The 23,685-nt window shown below is 40.9% G+C and overlaps 1 protein-coding gene across 1 annotated transcript; it reads right to left on the bottom strand.

Annotated features, from left to right (window-relative positions):
• Positions 1-16,754: 16,754 nt before the first annotated feature.
• tmx1 (thioredoxin-related transmembrane protein 1) lies at positions 16,755-23,176 on the bottom strand. The gene is made up of 8 exons (XM_083791531.1): positions 22,932-23,176; positions 22,349-22,464; positions 22,063-22,108; positions 21,145-21,273; positions 20,800-20,845; positions 19,640-19,741; positions 19,468-19,534; positions 16,755-19,242 (listed from the first exon to the last, which is right to left on the bottom strand). Exons 1-8 carry the CDS (start codon positions 23,120-23,122, stop codon positions 18,998-19,000), a joined length of 942 nt encoding a protein of 313 aa, XP_083647657.1. The 5' UTR covers positions 23,123-23,176; the 3' UTR covers positions 16,755-18,997.
• Between the last annotated feature and the right edge of the window lie 509 nt (positions 23,177-23,685).

The following is a 23,685-nucleotide window of genomic DNA, read 5'->3' on the forward strand; positions in this document are numbered from 1 at the left end:
CTCATTTCTTGGGAGGAAACCGCATCCATTCCATCCAAATAGAGACTTGCCACAGCTCTTGGGCCCAGCGTTACACAACCAGTGGCTTGGAGAGCGGCCCTCTCATGCTGATGTTAACTACATACGCAGCAACTTTCTGCGGGTCAAACCCCAGGCTCCCAAGCCACAGACTATCTATTAGACTTACAGTGGAGCAGTCCATTTTCTAGTGTGCATCGATAGAATTGTGCTTGTAATACAGAATACAGTACCAGCCCTGGGCCTTGCCATGATTGGAAAAGAAAGTGGAATTGGTTGGCGAGATCCAGTTCTCGTTCTCTATGGCTTTTATTTTATTTTATTGAGATTTTTACATTTTATGACTAAGACAGAACAGAAAAAAGACACAGACAGCTAAGCTCAGACACGTTGTGGAACAAAGGACACAGTTATACACATATACCCATTACCTACATCGAACCATAAAATAATATACATATATGGACACATTCAGTTTGGTGTTTGAAAGTTTTAGATGGGTTAACAACTCCCCAGAGAAAATAAAATAAAATAAGATATGCATATAAAACGCATACATACATACATACAGGATCTCTTTTTTTAAAGATTTGTTTTTGGCTTTTGTGCCTTTATTGATAGTTACAGTGAAGACAGACAGGAAGGAGGGAGAGAGGGAGGGGGGAGAGACATGCAGCAAAGGTCATCATGAACGGGACTCGAACACACGACACACTGTCAGGCAAGAGCCTATATGTGGCATGCGCCTGGAGTGGACCACTAGGCCAGCGGCGCCCAAAGGATATCCGGTGGAGTACACAGACGTACATACAAACCCAGCCGATCCCTTATTGGCCGGGGGAGTACTCCGACATACCGGTACATACCCCCTATTGACTTTATACCAATTTTGAAACGTATTTTAGTTACATCAAGAACAGTGGTCCCTCATTGGCTGGTGGAGTACACCGACATACATACATACCCAGCCGATACATACCCTTATTGACCTTATACCAATTTTGAAACGTACTTTAGTTTGTTAGTTACATCATTGAGAGTAGTGGTCCCTCATTGGCCGGTACTCTCAGAATCATGCAGCCACGGCATACGCATAAAACAACCCAAGTAACCACAGTATACTACTCATCAACTTACAAATTACATATACATATATACAACTTACATTATACACACATGTATATACGTTGTTTATATGAAGATATAGTGTCGGGTGGATTAAAGGTAATGCATGCCTCTATGTATACATGTATGTAATCTGAAACCTACCTTTAATACTATAGTCATCAATTTACAAATTACATATACATATATACAACTTACATATACATACATACACATTTCAATGTTTTACAGAGAGGCTGAGATTTGAATGTTTGTAGCTGTCGACAGTACTTGCGCGCTCTGTTCGTGCACTAGTAGGCCATTTATGGCCTACTAGTGTGCAATGCCCAAGTAGGCACTCAGAGTGGACAGAGTGCAGTTCTAGTTACTGTATGCATGTGTCATACGGATGACATTGCCCAATTCAGAGGCTTTGACACCTTAATGAATTAATTCCCTGTAACCCTGACATAATATAAAAAACTATGGTTACACTATATACTGGTGTTAACCTGTGGCTAGCTTACAGTATGAACATAAACAATGAACATGACTTCACCCAGTGAAATCATATGGATAACATATGTCGTCTCGATGTCTCCATTATAAAGAGTTTCCAGGAAATGTAAAACGTGATACTGTATAAAGTCAACACTAAAGGAACAGGAAGTTTATCACTTGTGGTGAAAATGTGTGGTTATTATGGGATCTGTTGGAAATAAACCTGCGCACTGTTAACTCTGAGTGTATACCGTAGGACGTAGGTAACCAAATGGACCCAGAAGGATCCAAAAGATGAATGTGCAATGGATAAAATAACACTGAGGATTTTACTGTGTATGCCAAGCCAGTGGTGTAGAAACAAATTAAACTTTCCTCAGTCCTCAGTAACTTTGAGTTTAATTACGATCAAAGTTCACATTCTTAATTTTCCGCCAGGTCGAACTTATCAACTGTTCAGTTGAAATGCCCTTAAGAAAGACACCCCTTATCAGTTAGAGGTTCAGCTTAAAAAATGCAACATTAAATTCATTATTAGACCAGGCGAAGCCCTCGATCTGCAGCCCTGTGCATTCCGATAAATCCTCAAGTATTACAGCAGGGGCTAAAACCAGTCTGCATACAAGCCTTCAAATAACCCTCCATTATCATGCCACAGGGGTTGGCATGGACCACAGAACAACACAAATAACAACAAAGAAGTCATATGGCGCCCAAACATCCCATGGCATCTGTTGTGCATGCTGTGACTTTAATAGCTTTTGGGTTGGTTGCTTGACAGAAAAAAAACACACCCAGAAAAACAAAATAGATCCCATTTCTCTAAATAGCCAGCTGTTTAGAGTATATGAGCTGTTTAAATTTACACTCTTTCAGAGAATGAGGGAGGGAATTTCCCACTTCCATTTAATGTGGGAACCTAAAGAAACCATAGTGACGAAGGGGAAAATCTGGCAAAAGTGGGTGTGGAGCCTTTTTTTCCTCTTCTTTTTCTTTTGAACTGCAGTGCATTCTCTGTTAAAATACACATTTCAGACTCTGATTGAAACTGTAGCTGTAGGCTGGCCTAAAGTAAGCCTTGCCGAGCCATGACGCCCATAGGGCAAGAGCCTATCTCCTGTTCCTGTAGTGTGACGCAGCTTGATGTACAAATACACCCCCTGGACATGACGCTAGTATGTCACAGGGAACAACTAGGCTGGCCTACTTGTTTGTAAAACCCTTTTTTTTATGTCACACATCAAGTGTACATTCTCTAGACCAGTGGTTCCCAAACCTTTCCGGTCGAGACCCAAAAGAGAGATTAGACGTTTGCCTGGGACCCAAATTAGTGAAAATAGCAGATCTACAAGCACACACGTTGCTTCGCGCCGTGTTGTGAGCCTGTAGATCAGCTAGTTCCACTACGTCTTAATTCTTTTTATATTTTTTATTCGTGGAATATCATAGATTTGAGAGGGATTGGAGAGGGAAGTCTGGAGCTCTCTGGTGGAGCTGTTAATTTCCACCGCGACCCGACTACGGATAAGCGGTTGGAGATGGATGGATGGATAGATGGATGGATGGATGGATGGATGGATATCTTAGATTTGTTTGTTTGTTTGTTTAAACTTTTATACAATTATTTAATTTTTATTTTATTTAAAAAGATCTTTTGAAATATCCTACATTTAAAATATTTAAATATAAATAGTTCCTACATTTAAAAAATATATATATATGTGTAGGAAAAGAAAATTAGATTTTTACTCGAGTCGTAACCCATAAGAATTTGTCCGCGACCCACCAGTGCTATAGTCTAGAGTAGACTACAAAGAAATACTTATTAATGTCTCCTAGTACCCTTACGACAAAGCAGTGCATCATTCAAATACACCACTCTCTGACTGTTTAACCTGCAGCTTGGCTTGGCATGTCCATACCTGCCGGTGGCTTTTATTTAAGATGTCTAGCAGTGCCTCTTCTTCATGAAACGGATTTCTTCACAGAGCTAAAATGAAGTCTGAGGATTTGTGTCTAGCCAACAACCTGTCACACACTATTTATTTATTTGATCCAGATTTTAATAGTATTTTGGCACTTTCAAACACCCACCTCCTCTCAAGGACCAAGAGATGGTGAAAAGACATACCAAAGCTATCATTAGGAAAGGAATCAGACAGGGTAAGGAATCCCTGGTTAAAAAGTAAAGGAGGATGTTCTTGTGCACATGCACTGCATTTCATAATATATTTTTTTATGTGGAACAAAGCCAGTTAAAGTGTGATCAAAAAGAGAATTCAGGTGGCTGATTGGACTGCAATGTTTTGTGGCAGAGTGGGAACTCTCTGGCGTGCAGAGAACAAACAGCAGGTTAAGGCCTGTCCTGCGTTTAGAGAGCTGGATTTACACTGACACAGGAATGTGTTAACTTAACCCCTATAGAGAGAGCATGAAATGCTATGTGATTGGTGTGCACAAAAATATATTCAAATCAACTGAAAACACTTGACTTAGCTGGTACCAAATGTATCTTCTTGAGTGATCACATCACATCACTGTAACAAAAAATGTTGAAATTGTTGATTGATCTGTATGGCACCAAATAGAGCAAAATGACTGTCAGCTAATAGCATCATAATCCCAACACCTACATTCTCCACCAGAGTGGCAGAGTGGGTTGCCTAAATGAAGAAAAAAGTGGAATGTCCTCACACAATGTAGTTCTGCTCCCCGTCTTTTTTATTTCGGGGAGCAGAACTATATTGTGTGAGGACATTCCACTTTTTTCTTCATTTAGGCAACCCACTCTATATCGTACCATTCCACTTTTTTCTTCATTCAGTCATTTTTTGGGTCCAGCACCGTATTCTGAAACTGGGATGTGCATATCGTTTTCCTTCTTTACAGAGTGGGTTGCCTACCCAGGGGCCAGGGCTGTGTCAGTTGTGGGGTGCAGCCACCAGGACATGAGGGAGCTAATCTTGGTGCTCGATTAGCTACACACGCACACGCACACGCACACGCACACGCACACGCACACGCACACAGACAGACAGACAGACAGACAGACAGGCAGGCAGGCAGGCAGGCAGGCAGGCAGGCAGGCAGGCAGGCAGGCACGCACACGCAGACAGGCAGGCAGGCAGGCAGGCAGGCAGGCAGGCAGGCAGGCACGCACACGCAGACAGACAGACAGGCAGGCAGGCAGGCAGGCTGGCAGGCTGGCTGGCTGGCTGGCTGGCTGGCTGGCTGGCTGGCTGGCTGACTGACTGACTGACTGACTGACTGACTGACTGACTGACTGACTCCCCCCAGCTGTTCCAGCCTGACAGGGATGAACATGATGGCAGGCTAATAAGCAACACAACTTCTACTAATAGAATTAATAATGCGTGTGTTCAATTTGTGTCCAGAGCCACATCAGTCAACTTTTTATTTATTTATTTTATTAGCTGCAGATGTTACTTATGTAAGGTCAGTCTATAGTTACCCTGCAGTAGTTTTTAACCTGAACTGGAAAACAAACTACTAAATCAGTCTGGTTTGTCCCCTTTTAAGCCATACGACGTATGAGTAACGAAAATAGGATCGGCTATTTTAGTCATGTTTTATAAGCTGTGAACATTTCTGGCGTCCATTTTAGAAAATAGGGACGCCAGGTTGAAAGTGCTTAACAAATATCAGAGCTTGACCTGTGGTTTCTGAATACAGTCCTGAGACTGTTCAGAGTCCAGACTGTGGTTAGAATCAAAGGACACTATAGAAGCCTTGATGCTGCCTCCGTCTGACAGTCAGGAGAGAGAAGAGTTGTGATCATACTTTATATATGGTATAGCTCCGTGACCCCCCATGACTCTGGCTGGCTGGCTGGGACTTGACCTCTCACCCTGCTGGCTTCCCTGGTCCACTGTTGTTGGGTTGATTGTGACCTCTCAGTGGGGTGAGAGGGGAGCAGTCTCTTTAGTCAGGGGAAATGAATCTTCCACATGCTGCAGAAGAATTCCACATGTCCAGACTCTCTGGAGTTCTCCTCCTGGGAGTTCTGGAATTCCTGCACCTGTGATATGTGGAATTATATAAACATAACACTCAACTAGCTCACAGGTTTTCAATTGGTTTCACCACTGGAACCCTGATTTTGTGCTGGCCGTGTCGTTGGGCCTAGTATGTCAGTGGAGTAATGGTGTTTTTTGTCAGTGGTACGGCAATTGAATGACATCACATCTGCTCTGCACAAAGAACACCTGTACGTGCCCGTCGCAGTCGGCCATCGGCCGGCCTATTTGGGAACGATGCAACTTCGGAACCTAATGATATAAGTTGTCATAGCACCCGTTTTAACTGTCAGTCGGTGTCCCACATGGAAATAATAACTGACCATAATACATGTGAAATGTAAGTGTACTACCAACCTTTAATTGTTACTGTTTTATCAAACGGAAGCCTGGCCCAGGTGAAAGGAGTTGGCCTCATTAGGCCCACTGGCAGAGCCTGACCAGAGCCTTTTGTGGTGGAGAACCGTGGGTCCGACCGACTCTATACCGGGCACTGCACTCCCTGCGGGGATGTGGATTGCGTGTGTCGAATGTAAAGTCGGTGGGTGAAACGGTTCTCGAGTTACGTGCATTACACACACGCACGCAGACAGAGACGTGGCGCATTTATAGTTAGATTTTTGCTAGCACCATAATACTGTGTTGATAATCTACTGTTCAGTGTGAACTTGTAAAGTTGAAAGGGAGAATGCATGCACACACTCATGCCTGCACGTACACACGCAGGCCCGCACACGCACGCACGCACACACGCAAGCTAGTCGCAAGTCGGGTCACCTCTGTAATTTTGGACTGCTTCTGGGCATCTGGCAGTAGTACCAGACTATAGTACTTAATATGTCACACATGGACCATTAAGAAGATGGCCGATATCGTACAGTGTGTCTTTTATCCCCAGGAAAACAATTCCTACACTGCCACTGGTACATAAGGAACTTCACTTTTGAAGTGTTGACTTTTCAAGTGGAAAAATGAACTACTGCATGTGCTACCATCTGTTTGTGGTTTACTCTTTCTGTCAGCTGGCAATGGAGGTGAATTACAAACAGGATTGAGGGCATCTGAATTCTATGTACTGTACGGGAAGTTGAGTAAAACATTTATGAGAACGACCCATCTGTGCGGGATTACTGTAGTGTACAGAACATAGGAACTCAGAAATCAATGTCCTATTAAGACCTATAGTAGTTTTTTTGTTTTGATCACCACTTCTGTGACTGACATATACCACAAAAGGAGAACCATTTGAATGCAGTTTAATGAATTATCTTTGATATTTGGCAGTTAAACTTAAATATATTGTGTATTGTGTATTGAGTGCAGGGGTTGTCAATGAATAAAAACATGACGGTGAGAAAACTAAATTAATAACATATATAGAGCGTCGCAGTCCTGCCCCATGACGACAACAGGCCCAGGAAATAATTCCCCATGCATTTTTCTCATAGACATTTCAAAAAGTATTTATTTATACAAAGCCAACTCGGATCGTGACAAATCATGACAACAAACACAATATTTTGGGCCGAACAAATAATTACAAAGAAGAAAAACAACAAAAAAGTGTTGTACCCTGCCTTTTTTTTCTTCTAATTATTTGTTCAGCCCAAAACATTTGGGCCGTTGTTTGTCACAGTCCGAGTTGGCTTACAGGTCTTTAAATAAATACTTTTTAAAATGTCTATGGGAAAAATGCATGGGGAATTATTTCCTGGGCAGGTCGTTGTCATGAAAGGGGCCGGGACTGCTCTATTTCATATGAGTGCAACACAAACTTTACATGTCAAACACAGTAAATCTTGAAACACAGTAAATCTTTCCTGATGTCACTTTCACCACCAGGGAGCAATAACAGTTACGATATTTCACTCTCTGAGCACTTTTTCTATTTTCTGACTTAAAAGCTTTATAGGGGGGTCTAGCATAGCAACTTTAGAGGATGTGGGAAAACGGTACCATTTTCATATAAGGGACAGTCAAATCACATCAACATTCACATAATTCATGTTGCTTCTAATCCTTTAAGGGAGCTTGATTGTATTTTATGAATGACAACAGAATAATCAACTGCACCTCTTCTCAATGGCAACATCATCGTTAACCAAATAGGGCATAGCAGTGGCGGCCATTTTCTGAATCCATCAATACAGACCCCATTCATTTTTCAAATAGAGATTTCCCAAAATAAAAATCTTGTTTATTTTAAACCTAGAATCAAGCCATCCAGATCCTGGTGAATCATGACCATAAAACATAAAACACACCCTTATGTATTTGGATGCAGTGACTGTCCTCTATTGTATTTTTCATATGCATATGATCTCCTTCATCATCATATGCATTATTGTCTTCAGAGAACAATTATGTGGCAGCCTGGACCCTGGTATGTAAGCTACAATAACGCATTTACTCAAGTTGTAGAAAAATCACACCTGTGTGAAGTGACCGCGAGCAGGTGGCTGCAGTAGGATGATAATTAATGCAACTCAGACGACAGATGAAACACGAGCAGGAGTTCCCTCTTGTGACAAGAGTCTTGTGTTTTCTAATCAGTAGGGTCATAAAACGTTGTCCTCCCCTAGTGATTCCTGTTTCCCTAGTTGTCAATGTGGCCCAGCCTTATAACAAAATCAAAGGGAGGCTTGCGGTTTATCTACCACTGGGCAATTCGTATATATCATCAAATGTCAAGTGACTTGCTCAGGGACACAAGACATTCTTCTTCCCAGGCGAGCTCTCTACCCATTCAGCTATGGCCGCCTCTAGGTAGATAGACCTTTATTGATCCTGTGAGTGAAATTCAGTTGCCAGAGGCGGCACAGCAGTTAAAATACAGATAAAGGTTAAGATAACTATTGTAAGATACAGCAAGGGTAGCAACAAAAAACTAAGACTCAACAGAACAACTTCACAGTGTCAGAAATACCCTCAACAATGAACAATTGTATACAACAGCATACTCCCTACTAGTCCCGTGCAGTGAGTGACCTGCATTATGCAGAAACAAAGTACGGTACACTAGTCCCATTGTCAATACAGTAGGCCTTATCCTACACTAATGGTGCAGTCATGGATGCTGTTGCTCTGAATTTAATCACTGTATGTGACTTCAGACATGCAGAATGAACTTCCATTCATGTTTGTGACAATTTGGGTCATAAATAAAAACACAATAGAGGACAGTCACTGCATCCAAATACATAAGGGTCAAACGAAATTTCAGACATCGTATAGACTTGCTTGAAGCCTTATATTACTTTTAAGCCTTCCCTAAAAATACATGTTGACAAACAGCAGAGCCTGCAATTAAAAAGGACTGTGCCTCTGAGACATGAAGACGGCTGAAGTTCAGTAATTGTTCCCCCTGTCATATAAACCTTGTAATTACCTCTTGGTAATCATGGCATCTTCTTTCTGTGAGCCTGTCAGGGCTATGCAGAAATAGGCCATCTATTCTATTCATTCCCTCCTTCTCCTCCACTTTATACCTCCCCGACAGTTGCAAAACCCAAGAGAGATGCCGGAGTCATACCCCTACCCTGGGACACTGCACCAGACACATAACCCTCCCCTTTTTCCTGACACTGTGATTTAAAGATAAACGGGAAGTATGAGTATGTGAGGTAGGAATTGTGCCAGGAAGTATGTTTCTAAGAGTCAGGAAGTGTCAAGACCACCTCAGGTTGTAGGATTCCGCGTGCGCGTATAACAGTTTGATGTCCATGTATCCTGGATAATTTCATAGCATTAGTCTCAAGTGGATAATAGTGATTGTTCTATTGTGCTTTTGAACATATAATTACATCCTAAAGAGACATGCAAGGGTTGTAGGATTAATAAACAAAATGGGGGGGGGGGGGGCATTGTATTCTGCTTGCACTGTTACATACCCCCCCCCCCCCCTTCCCCCAACTGGTGGGGAAAACGGTTGTCGAGTTATGTGCATTACAACAGTACGCACACAGACACACAGAGATGTCGTGCATTTATAGTTATACTAGACCTGTACGTGCCCGTCGGCTACCGGCCTACTTGAGAACGATGCAACTTGGGAACCTAATAATAGGTTCAACTTGTCATAGCACCCGTTTTAACCGTCTGTCTGTGTCCCACATGGATATCTCTGTATCTGCCTGTGTGTGAAGAGGGCAAACTGACTGACTGTGAAAAGTGGACTGGTTAAGTAGGCTAATCAATTGTCAGGTGTGGGGTTGCCATGGCAATCAATTGGCTGAGGCAGAGGCTGGAAATTGTACAGGTGAGGGGATTTAAGCTGATTAGGCCCAGTGGCAGAGCCTGACCAGAGCCTTTTGTGGTGGTTCTGGAGAACCGTGGGTCGATACCGGGCACTGCACTCCTTGTGGGGGTGTGACCGCGTGTGTTGAATGTTAAGTCGGTGGGGCGAACGGTTCTGGAGTTACAACCGTACACACACATGCACGCAGAGACGTGGCACATTTACAGTAGGATAAAAATAATAAAGGCGAAAGACGCAAAAATATCTGGAAAAACAATATTATTATTATTATTATTATTATAGCCTAATGTATGGCATTGAGGTATAAAACTGTACCGGTATGTCAATGTTCTAAGCATCTGTCTGCCTGCCTGCCTATGTGCCTGTCTGCCTGCCTGCCTGTCCGTTGACTAGACTACAGCTTTTATTGTGAAATTAAAGACCATGTGACCTAAGTGACAATGATGATGATGTTTTGTTTGTCGGCTAGAACATTGAATATTGGGCCTATTTTTTGTTTTTTGTATTGGGGTGAAAACCATTGTCAGTTCCAAACAAAATAATGTTAAAATACGAATGACATTTTCCTGATTTTCTTTTGTGCTAGAAAATTGGGAAAATGAACCAATATTTGATGTTTGTTCTGAAGCAAACATCAGAAAACAGGGACAATTTGTTTATTTTAAGTCTGTTCCAACTGTCAATCAGTTTATGCCAAAATACCAAGGACGCGGTCTGAAAATGTTAGCATTGATTTATTTTGTGGGCTAGAATATTAGAAAACTTTACCAATATTTGATATTTGTTCAGAAACAAACAGAAAAAAACAGAAAAAAATGTCAATTCCTCCTGTCGATCAGATTATACTAAGATCCCCTGACCGGGTCATGCAGCAATTGGTCCAGCCAGGAATTGAACTGAGGACTCACTGTCATGCATTAGACGAGCCTACATGGTGGGCCACATGGGCTGTCGGGTCGCCTGGTAAATGCAATATTAAGGAGTTTAGAATTGTCTGTTTTACGTATTCCATGGCCTGTCAACTTCTTCTAAGTTGCGCTTTCACAGCAAATGCCATTCATATACCAGCTCTTTAGAAGAGTTAACCCTGTGTTTCTGCGCAGGACAGGCCAAAGGCCAAAACAGCCTGTCAGTACTGGTTAGAGGAAAGGCTTTGATGCGTCATCTGACTGTGCAGACCATAATAACACACATCATAATAACACAAAGCGCCATGAGGCATCGCTACCGTCATCGCCTGGTTATGTAACCACAAGGTAAACAGAATACAAGGGAGTGTTTCTGAAAGGTTCGACCGGGCAGGGCCATATAGACTTGATGTCCCGTAGTGGTATACCAAGAGATTGTTTTCCTTAACTTAAAGTTTGACCACATTGACAAAGAATTGTCTCCTTGGCACTCCTCACAAATAATAGGATGGAATCATGGAACTCTTGCTAAGATGGACTCCCACATATTCCACATCTCTTTTGTGCATTTCTGAAATGATGTGCGTTTATTTGGATTGCCATGTGCTTGCCTTATACTGGCTTTGTGTGGCTCTAAGCCTATAAACACAGTATGGAAAGGTAAAACAAATTATCCTTGACCTACAGCACAGAATAAACCTTAAAAATATGCAAGGCCTGAGGCCCTGGGGCCCTGACCTGCCCTACTGTTATCTTGCTGTTTTTAGTGCACTGCAGTTTTCCAAGTGCATAAGCCATGGCTTAAGACGGTCTGGAGTCTCTGGACATGTGCAGATTCTGTCAAAGCTCTCAACTCTATACCAACATAATCTCAGTTATTAAATAGCTCTTAAACCACTCAAGGGCCTAGTTGTCACAGGGTGGTTAATGTACATATTCTATGAGAAGAATTTTAATGTTGATAAAGATGGACCATTAACTCTTCATTCCCTGGACTTTTTGTGTTATCCTTTTAGGCCAAATGTCTGACTCTAGTCTACAGTATCTTGTGCTGTTTACGTTTTAGTCTAAAACAGAGTTTGTGTCTTCATTTCTTCCTTTTGTAGAAACAAGAGAAGATGTTTTACTTCACTGGGTAGACAACATGGATCCAGAGAGAAAGTTTAGCCATGTTTATAAATGATTACCATACAAAATGTTGCAGAAGAACACATATTTGTATATTGTTAAATGGCACACGAGTAACGTTTTGTGCACCTGCAGACTTCAACTGTCAACCATCTAAATTGCTAACATTTAAATAGGATTTCCGTTCCATGTGCTCGCATGCTTGCTGCTTGGTTGAACCAAGAGAACCAGATGTATGTTTCGCATCAGGTGCCACGCTCCACAACAAACTCTTGTATCCATGGCAACTACAGTCCTCGCTAAGTTTGCTTTAGAGCTAATGGCGTCTAAATAAACACTGGGGCTACTTTAACCACAACAACATCTATCTTTAATACTGACCCAGCCCACAAGACTCACTTCAAACCACTTCACCAGCAGCACTAATATAAACAAACATTTAAAGTAAAAATTTACTTTTTAACTTCACTTGGACTGAAATACTTTTGTATCATTATGATGCAAAAGTATTACAGTATTTCACTAAGATATGTGGTAGTTTTAAAACTATAAGATAGGATACATTTGCATGTGCCAATAGCGGTGTTCAGGCAGCAAATATTATTAATTCATGTGACTTTTCATTGCTATTCTTGAGAACACTATTATTGCTATTATAGTTTCTGTTAGTTATAGTTTGATATGCTGGCTGTGTTACAACTGATATTTTGTTTTGTTCCCCCCTTTATTTTGCAGTACTGTGTGACTTTGTTGTAGTTACCAAATACGGTTGGTGCTTTACAAACCGTTATTAGTATTAGTGTTCCATTGTTCCATTTAAAGCCAAAGTTATATTGTTAGCAGGTTTTATAGGACCAGAGGAAATTTTATTTCAGTAGCAGTAAATGAAAGGAGTTTCCTTTTCACATGAATCAAATAGCTATGAGTCACACAAACTTGTTAAGAAAAAAAGAAAATGTTGACATTTTTCTGCTTTGCTCTCCTGGGATTTTGCTCTTGCATTAGTCCTTGTTCTGGGGGGGCAGACTGGCACATTGCAAGCCCGGCCAGCCCAGTCCAGTCCATTTTCTAGTGTTTATCCTCATGGGAGCATATGTTTCTATTTTAGTATAACTGCGTACAGTGAGAGGAAGACCCTTGGATCCTGACAAAGACAAGGGCAGGCCTGTCTCCCTGTCATGCCACTTTTAGGTCTCTGGAACAAAAAGTACCTCAGTGAGAGACAACAACCACAATAACAGGCTTTAGTTTTTCATTCTTGATCTAGATATGAGCCAACATGTCATTATCTTGCCTGAAAGGAAATGACATACTCCTTATAGTTGCGGATAAGAGTGGGCGGAGTGGGAATGCTAGGCAGAGGCACGGTTGCTTGTGAAATAGATATTTGTTTTCTTTAGTTTTTGGTGGGGGGTAATTTTGATGCACTAAGGAATAGGATGTCATTGTTTTTTGAGTGATCTCAAACGGTTGGACAACAACCTGGAACAGATTTCAGAGTTGAGATGAAAAGAGGGCATTATCTGTGTCCTGTAACTTTTCAGGTTGATGACAGAAATAAATCATCATTACAAGCCTAAACAAGATGAATCTCAATCTCTTCATCTTCTTTATGGGATTTAATGGTCTAACCACATGGAGGACATTGAGAGGACACGGGCAGCTTAGAAGAACAAGTGCTGCCTTGTCCGTTCACCACTAGCACCTCGATGGTGTCCAGTAGCCCCAGTGAGAAAGGGAGGGATCGTATAACACTGCCTTGTTTTTCTCGTGGATTTTTGTGGTTTGAGCAAAACCTGCCCCTGGCCACAAGCCCTGGAACTTGAATTTAGAAAAAGAAAAAATAAAGACTAAAAAATCTGTCTTTCCCCTTTTTGAATTATTGTGCTGTTGCTCATAAATTAAAGCTTTTTAAGCATGAAAGCCATACAGTTGGCTCTGACACCATCCATCTACAATACCCTCTTCCCTTTTTTGTATATTACACATTCCATGTCAAACAAATTATATGGAAATACTTGGCCTGCAGCAAGAAAGACCAGTTACTATAGTGGATTGATTTATTATGTGATTGTGATGCATTCAGAAACAGTATATGGAAACAGTGCAGAAAAGTGTGGGAAACCAGACCCTGGATGTTTATGTTTGCTTTTGAGGTCTGCTACTATTACCACTGGTGGAAAAAGTGAGTCAAGTTCACAGGGCATCCAACACTTGATTTCAGGAACATCCTTGATGGTAGATAAAGGTACATCTTCCAAGGGGGGTCAGTCTGTCTGACGAGTCTGATGAGAAATACATGACTGTTCTTGTTGTGCAGCCCAAGTCTAGACAAGCCTAAAGAGAGATCATATTCATTTTGCTGGTGTTTATCTCTATCTTATGAGCTTTCATTATTTAATGCAATTCACAATAAGTACACATCATGTTGTATACTACATAATACATGACATAATGAACTGCTGACCTTGGGTTAGGGTTAGTGCACAGTGCACACACACACACACACACACACACACACACACACACACACACACACACACACACACACACACACACACACACACACACACACACACACACACACACAGACACATAAACCACACACCTTCACACACACTAGGACATCCTCATCCAAACTTAATCCACCACGGAAGCGTTTAATGAACAGAGACATTTGAGAAAATTGTACCAAAACAGCAGCCTCGCTCTATAAAGCAGCCATGTCAAAACAATTACTGTACATTTACTTCCTCCTTGACAGTGTGGTGGCTATAAAATAAATAGCCAATATGGAAATTGTGCATTTTGAATAGCACGCTCTGCCAACACCAGTGCAATCAATCACACATCCTTTGATCAGACCAAACTAGTTTATTTACAATGCCACTTGCTATTACAGCTGAATGACAGCTGAAAGCCATACAGCAAGATATATTGGATGCACATTTTCCATTCAACCCCTTCTTCTCCCACATACAACACAAATACCCATGACTGCTCTGGACTGTTAGTACATGCATGGTTATACTACAGTATATACATACACATGTGCACACCTGATGTATGAATTGCCTTGAACATTACATTAAGGTAATAAATGAAGCACATTATAATACAATGATGACAATAACATTTTAATGTGGGCATTTTTCAGAGCAGCGCTACAAATTCCTTTAGATAAAAGAAAACAATACTAAATAAATAAAAGAAAACAACAAACACTAAAATGCTAGATAAAATAAAAATAAATAAAACAGCTAAATGCAATTAGGATAGCAGGAGTTTTAATTTGAAAGTCGACACTTAACTGCCAGGTTATATTTCAAACCGTCTATAAATTCAATTAAGACTGTTACCATGGAAACCCACATGAAACCTTGATAAGTCCTTGGTAAAAACAAGGGCAATAGAAAAGTAGATGGACTCTTGGACCCTGAGTATATGAACAAGAACAGAAAACAACAGTATAAAATACTATAAACCAACAGCAATGTAGGTGTATTTACTTGTTATTGAATGTCAGAGAGTGACAACTTCAGATCAACACTCAGGACTTTGAAGTATAGGCTTTGCAGGTGAGGCTTACAGGTAAATGTTTATACCCTCAGAATGAACACTCGTGATTTTACTGTGAAGGTTGGCAGTGGCATCCTCTCTGCACCCTCGGGGAGTGAAACCCCACTAAATGGAGTGCACATGCAATGACAACACTGATACATAATTAAATATCCAGTCTTTGACCGTCTTTCCTATTAATCCAGAGGCGCAAAGACAAAGGTTATCCCCCTGGGAGGATGGAAGTGACTGAGACAGACATCTGAAAAGGAAATGACAAGTCTCAAGAGAATAAAGAGATGGGATTGTAGCCTATGTTGTATCTTGACATTAGCTTCTTTTAAAGTTACCTGTCTCTAATTACCTAAAGTGTAGCTGTGTAAATGCTATGGTTACATATATTCCTGGGGGTAGATTAAGTATGCCATTGGAGTAGTCTTTGATATGCAAGTTATGGTCCGTGTATTTTACGGCCATTTGAATTCAAATTTAGTATTTGACAAACAGTATTCAGAATTCTGAAAACTGTTTGTCAAATATATAAATGGTAAATTAAAACATAGAATATGGTTCGTTTTCTGAATACTGTTTAGAAATTGTTCATTAAAAACTTAGAAATAGGTATTTAAAACGAAAATATAACCCGATTCTAGATTTTCGTTGGTGTTCGAAACAGAATTAATTAATTTACCATTTATATATTTGACCAACAGTTTTCAGAACACCAAACCGTATTCTGAATACTGTTTGTCAAATACGAAATTAGAATTCAAATGGCCGTAAAATACACGGACCAGTTATACACCCATACATTACTCTGTTCTGAAATAGCAAACTTTGTGAGTATGGATAGTATGCAGGTAGATATTGTCCATGGTGGAATGTATGTGCAACATTGCCATCTACTGGGGAAAACGGGGGCAAGCTTCAGAAAACATCTTCAATGGGGAATGCTTTACAAAAACATCTCATCCAATACTATCACACCCCACTTTACAACCAAACATATCAACTCGTCCTATAAAGCCTTATTTGTGGAATGTACTTACATTTTGGCCTATAAAAAACATCTAATACGGGCCCTAGTAATAACAGGGTATCTTGTATACCTTCAAGTTTAACATCCAGATTGTATATGATTTAAATGACATTGCTATGCTCATTCTTGGTTAATATTCAGAGTAAGCTTGTTTAAAATTCAGATGTGGGCTTACACAGATGGCAATGAGACAGATGGACTGATTTGGTTTCAAGAGTCTTTATTGAGAGAAATGTTGTTCACACAGTAAGGCTCAGGCTTACTTCATTCTTTGTTGCATGACTGTCACTCAACGGAAATTAACACACCATCTGAAAATACGCAATTTCACTCGAGCAACATAGCAACATGGCAACAGAATATAAAAAATAAGCCTTAATGCACCCAAACTAGTTGTGAAAGCTACAAGCCATGGCTAGTTTATAGGTTAATGATTATTTCAACCATCACCAAAATTAAAATTTCTTTAATAGAATAGAAATCATGAACAATTTTGCAAGTCTCATCCTAAGCATGATTATAAGTAGAGCAAAATGTCTAATGGACATTGGTCAAACATTGTACCTTTCTGGTTTAAAAAAAACTAAACAAAAAACACAGGCGTTGTCATTCAAGTGAAATGGACGTTCTCAACAGTTAGTGTAAAAGAAGATTAACTGCTGATGAGTTAACGAGAAACCAGTGGGTGGGTAAAATGGTGCTCGGTACAAACAAGGTTGGAGCCAACATAAAATAGGTTACTGTGGCTTTCTTTTGACAGTTTCTCCCCATTTAGTTGATGCCAATTCCCTACACTACAGTCACTGTTGCTTCCAACCCCCACTGTTGGCATGGCAAGGTGTACACAACTACCATGTTCCTCCAACAATTACAATAAACACATACAAACACCGGCCACTTCTTTTCACCAAACAGTTTCACACAGAGAAAATAAATGCATCTTCCCCAGTTCCCCTCACCACTGAACAGGTGACCAGCCCCAGACCAACCAGCAGGAATCACTAATGCAGCAACGAGGACATAATCTCCTACCCTTTTCCCACCCACAAACACTTCCAATTGTTTGTTGGACAGGAGTCACCACTGCTGCGAATATAACCATGGCCTCCGTGGTGGGTGGGTGTTTTACCTCTATGCCAGCCAGATGCTAGTTACCATGCTTTCCAACAGTGCATTCTTTTTTAAAGCTAAACACAGACCCAACTGGAAGCATTGGTTTACTGGTACTGTATGCTAATTGATTCCCTCTCTCCTTGGGATAACATTGTTCTGGTCCACTTGCCATTTCATTTATCAAGCAAGAACAGCAACTTGAGGGCAGCTTTGCCAAACCTCACTACAAACTTTATATATTAAATGTATTTTTTACAGAGCCAGGGTCCCTGAATATGCTTCCATAACTGATGTTGTAATGACATGCAATGTAGGCCTTTCTGATGGCACATCTCCAATTTACGTTCTTTGATACGGAGAGTCCAAATGAAATGCAACTCCCACTGTGTGATTATCAATTGATCAGGGTGATAGATCCATATGGATAGATCACACAATGGCTACATATTTACCTGTTTAACACTGTTTAAAGAGCAGCAGTGTTTCTCAATCCAAGTCAACATCTTGGTGATTGCTAAGCATAGAACTGCGATAGAAGGGTCCCTGACCCAAAATTCATGAATCACACGCACACCCTCTCATGACACCATGCACACTTCACACAAGATTATAAAAACATAGGGACTAGATTTTTTGCCACATTCCCGTATTAAAATGACGCAGCCAGCCACCCCACTGCATATACACTAAAAGTGCAATCCTGAGCACAACAGTGCCTCACAATAGCAGGATACACGGTAAAGGTGGACTTTGTTTACAAGAAATGTAGACTTCTTTAATATCTGCGATGTAAAAAACAAAGAAACACAAGCATACATTAGACGGCAAATAAAACGCAACAAAATGTTACCCAAATGCAAGACAAGTCGAATATTTCAACAGAGAGAAACAAAATGACACACACACAAAAAGATGCATAGGATAAACATAAAGTTGCTAAATCCAACTCTACCAAACTTCATTCCCCAAATCCCACACTGGCTATTTGTTTTCTAAAAGAAAAATAATAAAGAGGGAAATCCAAGTGTTGGGAGTGTTTGCTTCTCCAGGGCAGAGCCTGCAGCTCAGCTGGTGAGTGAGAGCGGTCATCCCAAGTCTAATGTGCCCTCAGCGACAAACGGAGGCAAAGGAGAGGGAAGGATGGAAAGAGAGGTAAAGAAGCAAGGCATTGCCAGGGGCCCAAGGGAGGAAGGGTTGGCCTGGGATGGGAGCTTTGCCAGTTCCCTGCTGTAAACACTGCTGCCGAGGATCAAAGCCTCCTCTGACTCCATACTCCACTGCTCTTCTCAAAAGGGGAGTTAAGGGGCCATCTGTGGTTAGCCCTCACAGGCCTCTAGGTGTCCTCCTCTTCCTCGCGGTTGCCCACCACCCTCTTCCTCAGGGCCTCGTCAGGGAAGGCTTGCCCCTTGGGTTCGGGGTGGCCCTCCGGGGAGCCTCTCCTCCTCCTCCGCCAGACTTCATCCGGATCCCCGTCCTCTTCTTCGTCTTCATCATCGTCATCTTCCTCTGCGTCTGCATCCGCCTCATGCTCCTCCTGTTGCTGCTGGATTAGCCTAGCTTGATCTGTGGTTTGTTTCTCTGCGGAGACATTTGAAGAATACAATACAAATAGAGATACCAGATTGTTTTCAAAATCATTTTCATATTAATAAGCATTTTTGCCATAGTCATATCAAGCAATATTTACCTTTGTCACAACTAACTTTGCATCAACAGACAGACTGCAAGATGGAGGCATTTTCCTCCAGAATTTATATAGAATATAATCTAAAGTGTAAACAAGGCATGGACATTCACACTCACTCTGATAGTAGTCAGGAGAGGAAAATCGCCGTGAAGGGAAGACGTAATCTGCAATGAATACCAGTATCTGAAAAGACAAGAATTATATTGTGTATCGGATGTGCATTTGTCTGTGGATGGACATCAATATATTTTGACACAATTTTGCTTCAAGTATTATAGAATAACTCACCAATCCCAAGGCTAGGCCAGAGAAGAGTGTGGCTAAACCAAAGATAATGTATGAGCCCCAGACAGGAATCCCCAACTGATCTGTCATGTAGTTATGACAACGCTGGATGGGAGGAAAACAGATTATACTAAGTAACGGGTAGCAAACATTGGTCTGTCAAGAAATGGGGGGGGGGGTTGACACAAAGGTCTCAAAAGCACTTGCCTGTGCAAATAAGTGTGCTGGCAGGGCTGGGGGGGACATACGCATTACACAAGCATGTGTGCATACGGTATATACACATTTGAAAATGTTTTATTAAATACTCAGAATCACACTAAACTGTACTGATATGTAGCGTCGCCTGTCAAGTACAGACTAGCCTGAAACAATCAAATTAACTAGGAGTGAGTGAACAAGTTCTTCAGAATATCTCTGCACACAGACGGAGAGCCTGGTTGGGACATGGCCACTAACATGAACAGACATTGAAACCAAAATTTGAGGGGTGAAATACATCACAGTTGCACACCATTGCTCACGGCAGGTCAGGATAGTCTATTTGAAACAAATGCCTTTTAATCACTCGCTGACGTTTCTCATATGGTGCATGCTTGTGTCAGAGAAATAAAACAAGAGATATATAGACAGAGTGCACTGCCACTGAATAGAGCCGCATGGATGTTCAAAAGTGTTTATGGTCAGATATATTTTAGATTGTGTGATTAGTGGACAAAAGAAAGACTACTTCCCACGTTTCCAGTGCCTAAGAACACTCAAAAGGGAGTGTTCTTGTGCTGCATTTATATATACCATTTTGTATTTTTGGCGACCAATTGACTTAAAACTAGCTGACAATTAACCTGACGCTGCCAGATGGGGGCGGTATTGGGTAACCATGTTCCCCAACACAGCTTCCATCTGGGATCTCTCAGGGAGTTCAGCTAACACCGATCCATTCCGTACCGAACCAATCAGCGTGAGCTAAGGCAGCGTCTGGCAGTGTCAGGTTAGCTGACAATGGCGTGTGTGTAATACACACGCCATTGTCAGCAAGTTTTAAGTCAATCGGTCTGACTGTGCCCAATTTATAGATAGACAACAATCTACATACACATCAATGTTGCCTGTCAATGCTTTGGCTTTTATGGCAAGCAAACTATTCTTCAAACCTCACTTACCCGAATAAACATGGAGAGCTTGAACAAAGCAGACATTGAGTTCATTCTGGAAAGAAAGAGGAAATAGTAGCATGTCATTCTTTTTTTGCTAACATAGCTACATAGTCTCTGTAGTATAAAATAGGCAGTTGAGAGACAAGGTACAATACCATATAAGTTGTGTGAATTTGTTCTGATCTCAAAACCAAAGACAACACAGTAAGAAACTATTGTTTGTAGTTTGGGAAATCATTGTCAATTCTCAGTTGCAGGGACGTTACTGGCATCCGATATAAAATATAACAGTAAATCAGTTTCTACTATAATACACATTGCATCCCAATTGCTGTCAAGTTGGGAACTCACAAAAAAGAAGATGGCCCAAACCAAGAGGAAATGGGCTCAACCGTCTGCCATTTCTGCTCATCAATGAAGCTAAGAAAGTCATCTTTAGTGCGTGCCCCTTGGTACTTCCGGAACACTCCATCTTTGCAACTAAAATAGTACACAGGGACATACAGTGAGAGAAAGAAATAGAATTATAGAATACAACCCCGACAAATAATTATAGAATAGAACAAAATGACAAGTCATTAGTTTGAATTATATCCATGTAAACAATAAACATTTACTTGTTAGTCTGACAGCAATCTACAACTCTACAGACCATCATTGACTTAATGTAAAAAAGTTAATGGGGGATTTAAATGGGGAGATATGCACTTGTCAGTCAGATGAGAAGGAAACGGGCTGAATGATTATGATATTGGAAAAAATTGTGATATGTTGTGATTAACCACCTGCCTATTCATTTGCCAAAAATACAAAATAGTAGATATAAATGCAGCACAAGATATTTGGTGTAGACAGAAAATATCGGTCAGAAAAAAGTAGTCTGTTGCATTGCTTTTGAGCTTGGCAAAGACATTTGGTGTAGCGGTCCAAATACTGTTGTAACTCAAGTCTGTTTCTCTAAGACTACAGGGTTTAAGTGTTAAAAAATCAACCAAAGAAAACAGGAGTTACAAATATGCTATGCAGCTTTTAAACATAAATTGCTACCATTGGAAATAATGTATCCCTCTAGCAATGAGGAAACTAAGCTTTAAACATCACAGGTTTACAGGTGTAGAGAAAAAGTGGGTGACATTTCTGCGGCACTAGTTTAGCCTACACAACACATTTTCTCATTTCAATATTCTATAAAGTAGTAAAAGTGTCTTAGTGGAACTCTATGGAGTGAAAAGGGGAAATGACATAACCACAATATACCAGAGAACTTACTGGTAAATGGTAGGAAGTGAGGTGATGATGAATCGACCGCTCAAACCTTACAGGGGGAGGAGAGTTGCAATGTTACAGTGCAGGAAGCAACATTTGACTCATAACAAAACCGAGAAATAACAGGCTATGTTATTCTGATTATAGTAGCTACAAAAGCATTGGCTGATGTTAGTGTTTCAATGTAGAGTACTGAGGGTAAGTCTTAGATCATGCACCCACTTCTACACGGTTAGGGAATGCAAGGATCAAATTACAGCCAAGAAAAGAGAAGTAACTCAGGCCATACCAGGTTGTTCTGTAACATCCACTTTGGCTATGTTGACCCCCATGTCGTCCCCCCAGTCCGCAAAGTCATTCCACACAGACTGGAGTTGCTGGCATGCAGGGCACCAGGGGGCAAAACTGGGGAAAGATTTATGAGTTGGTGCAACCAAACAACATTCACTAACTGTAACAGTTTGACAATCCAAATAAAACGGAATGATCATAGGCATCAGTCTTAACAAAATGCAATATGGATTGACAACAATAATATTCATAATTGCTAATGTTAGCTATTTTGCTGTCAACTTAACTGTCAACATTACTAGACATTTGCTATCACAGTCACTGTTATATAGTAAACTAGACATGGAGCTTAGATTTACTCTGCAAGATAACAGGACAAGACAATTCAAGATAAGACTAATAAGAATAATAATAACATATTTCAGACTGGAAGCCTGCAGAGACCTGGGGAAAAAATCATATCATCAGATTAACGGTTAGCCTAGCCAATGTTGCTACACAGCTAGCCCTACTACACAGCTAGCCATGTAACCACCTTAGCTGATCATTTAGTTAGCACTTATCGTTAGCATGGAACTCACAATTCAATCATCCATTCTCCTGACAAGATTTCCTCCCAGTTCCCGTCAGTAATGTCTCTGAGACTGTCCCGTTTAGCCGAGACTTTCTGAGACGTCAGACATATTGCTATAATAAAATAGTATAGCAGTGTGTAGCGTTTAGTCTTCCACGTTAACATTGGTTCGTAAGGGCTAGCCAGCAAGCACGCCATGTTTGTAACAGTGTATTTTTCTAACAGTCAGTCGTCTTCCGGTTAGTGTCTTGTCCCCGCCCCTCACAGTTACATTACGTGAGTATGTTCAAGTTATGGTCTTTATTGTTTATTTTTCTGTACAGGTCAAAACATGCTATTTGTTCGGATCTTCTGCCATAATTTGTAGCGCATAGGATATAACAATAACAACGTGTGTTGTGTTAAAAATTATTCTTCAGTGATTGGTGTTATTGTATAGTCTTGAAATTGGTGGTCAATTGATTATGATTCAGCTAGCAGTACCGAAAAACTTGTTTTCTCAAGAATCAAGAGGGATTAAAACAAGTATTCAGCGCCTCTCTCTCTCTCTCTCTCTCTCTCTCTCTCTCTCTCTCTCTTTCTCTCTACTTGCCTCTTTACTTGTGCTGATTGATTAATAGCAGTAGGTGGTACTGTTGCTTCAGAAAATAGCTTCCATAATTTGAATCATGTTGAACTTGGGCAAGTTGGGCCTGCCCTCTTGTCTGTCTGTTGATCTGCCTGCCTGCGTGCGTGCGTGTGTGTGAGAGAGAGAGAGTTGT

The sequence above is a fragment of the Protomyctophum parallelum genome (assembly GCF_964188405.1).
Source record: "Protomyctophum parallelum genome assembly, chromosome: 20".
NCBI lineage: Eukaryota > Metazoa > Chordata > Actinopteri > Myctophiformes > Myctophidae > Protomyctophum > Protomyctophum parallelum.

Bases quoted from the DNA above. Each gene is read 5' to 3' on its own strand.
- tmx1 (XM_083791531.1), bottom strand. From the start codon at position 23,122: ATGGCGTGCTTGCTGGCTAGCCCTTACGAACCAATGTTAACGTGGAAG. The intron at 22,109-22,348 runs GTATGGCCTGAG...TCCCCCTGTAAG, and splicing joins GGATGTTACAGAACAACCTG to GTTTGAGCGGTCGATTCATC. The intron at 19,742-20,799 runs GTAAGTGAGGTT...CCTCCCATCCAG, and splicing joins AGCTCTCCATGTTTATTCGG to CGTTGTCATAACTACATGAC.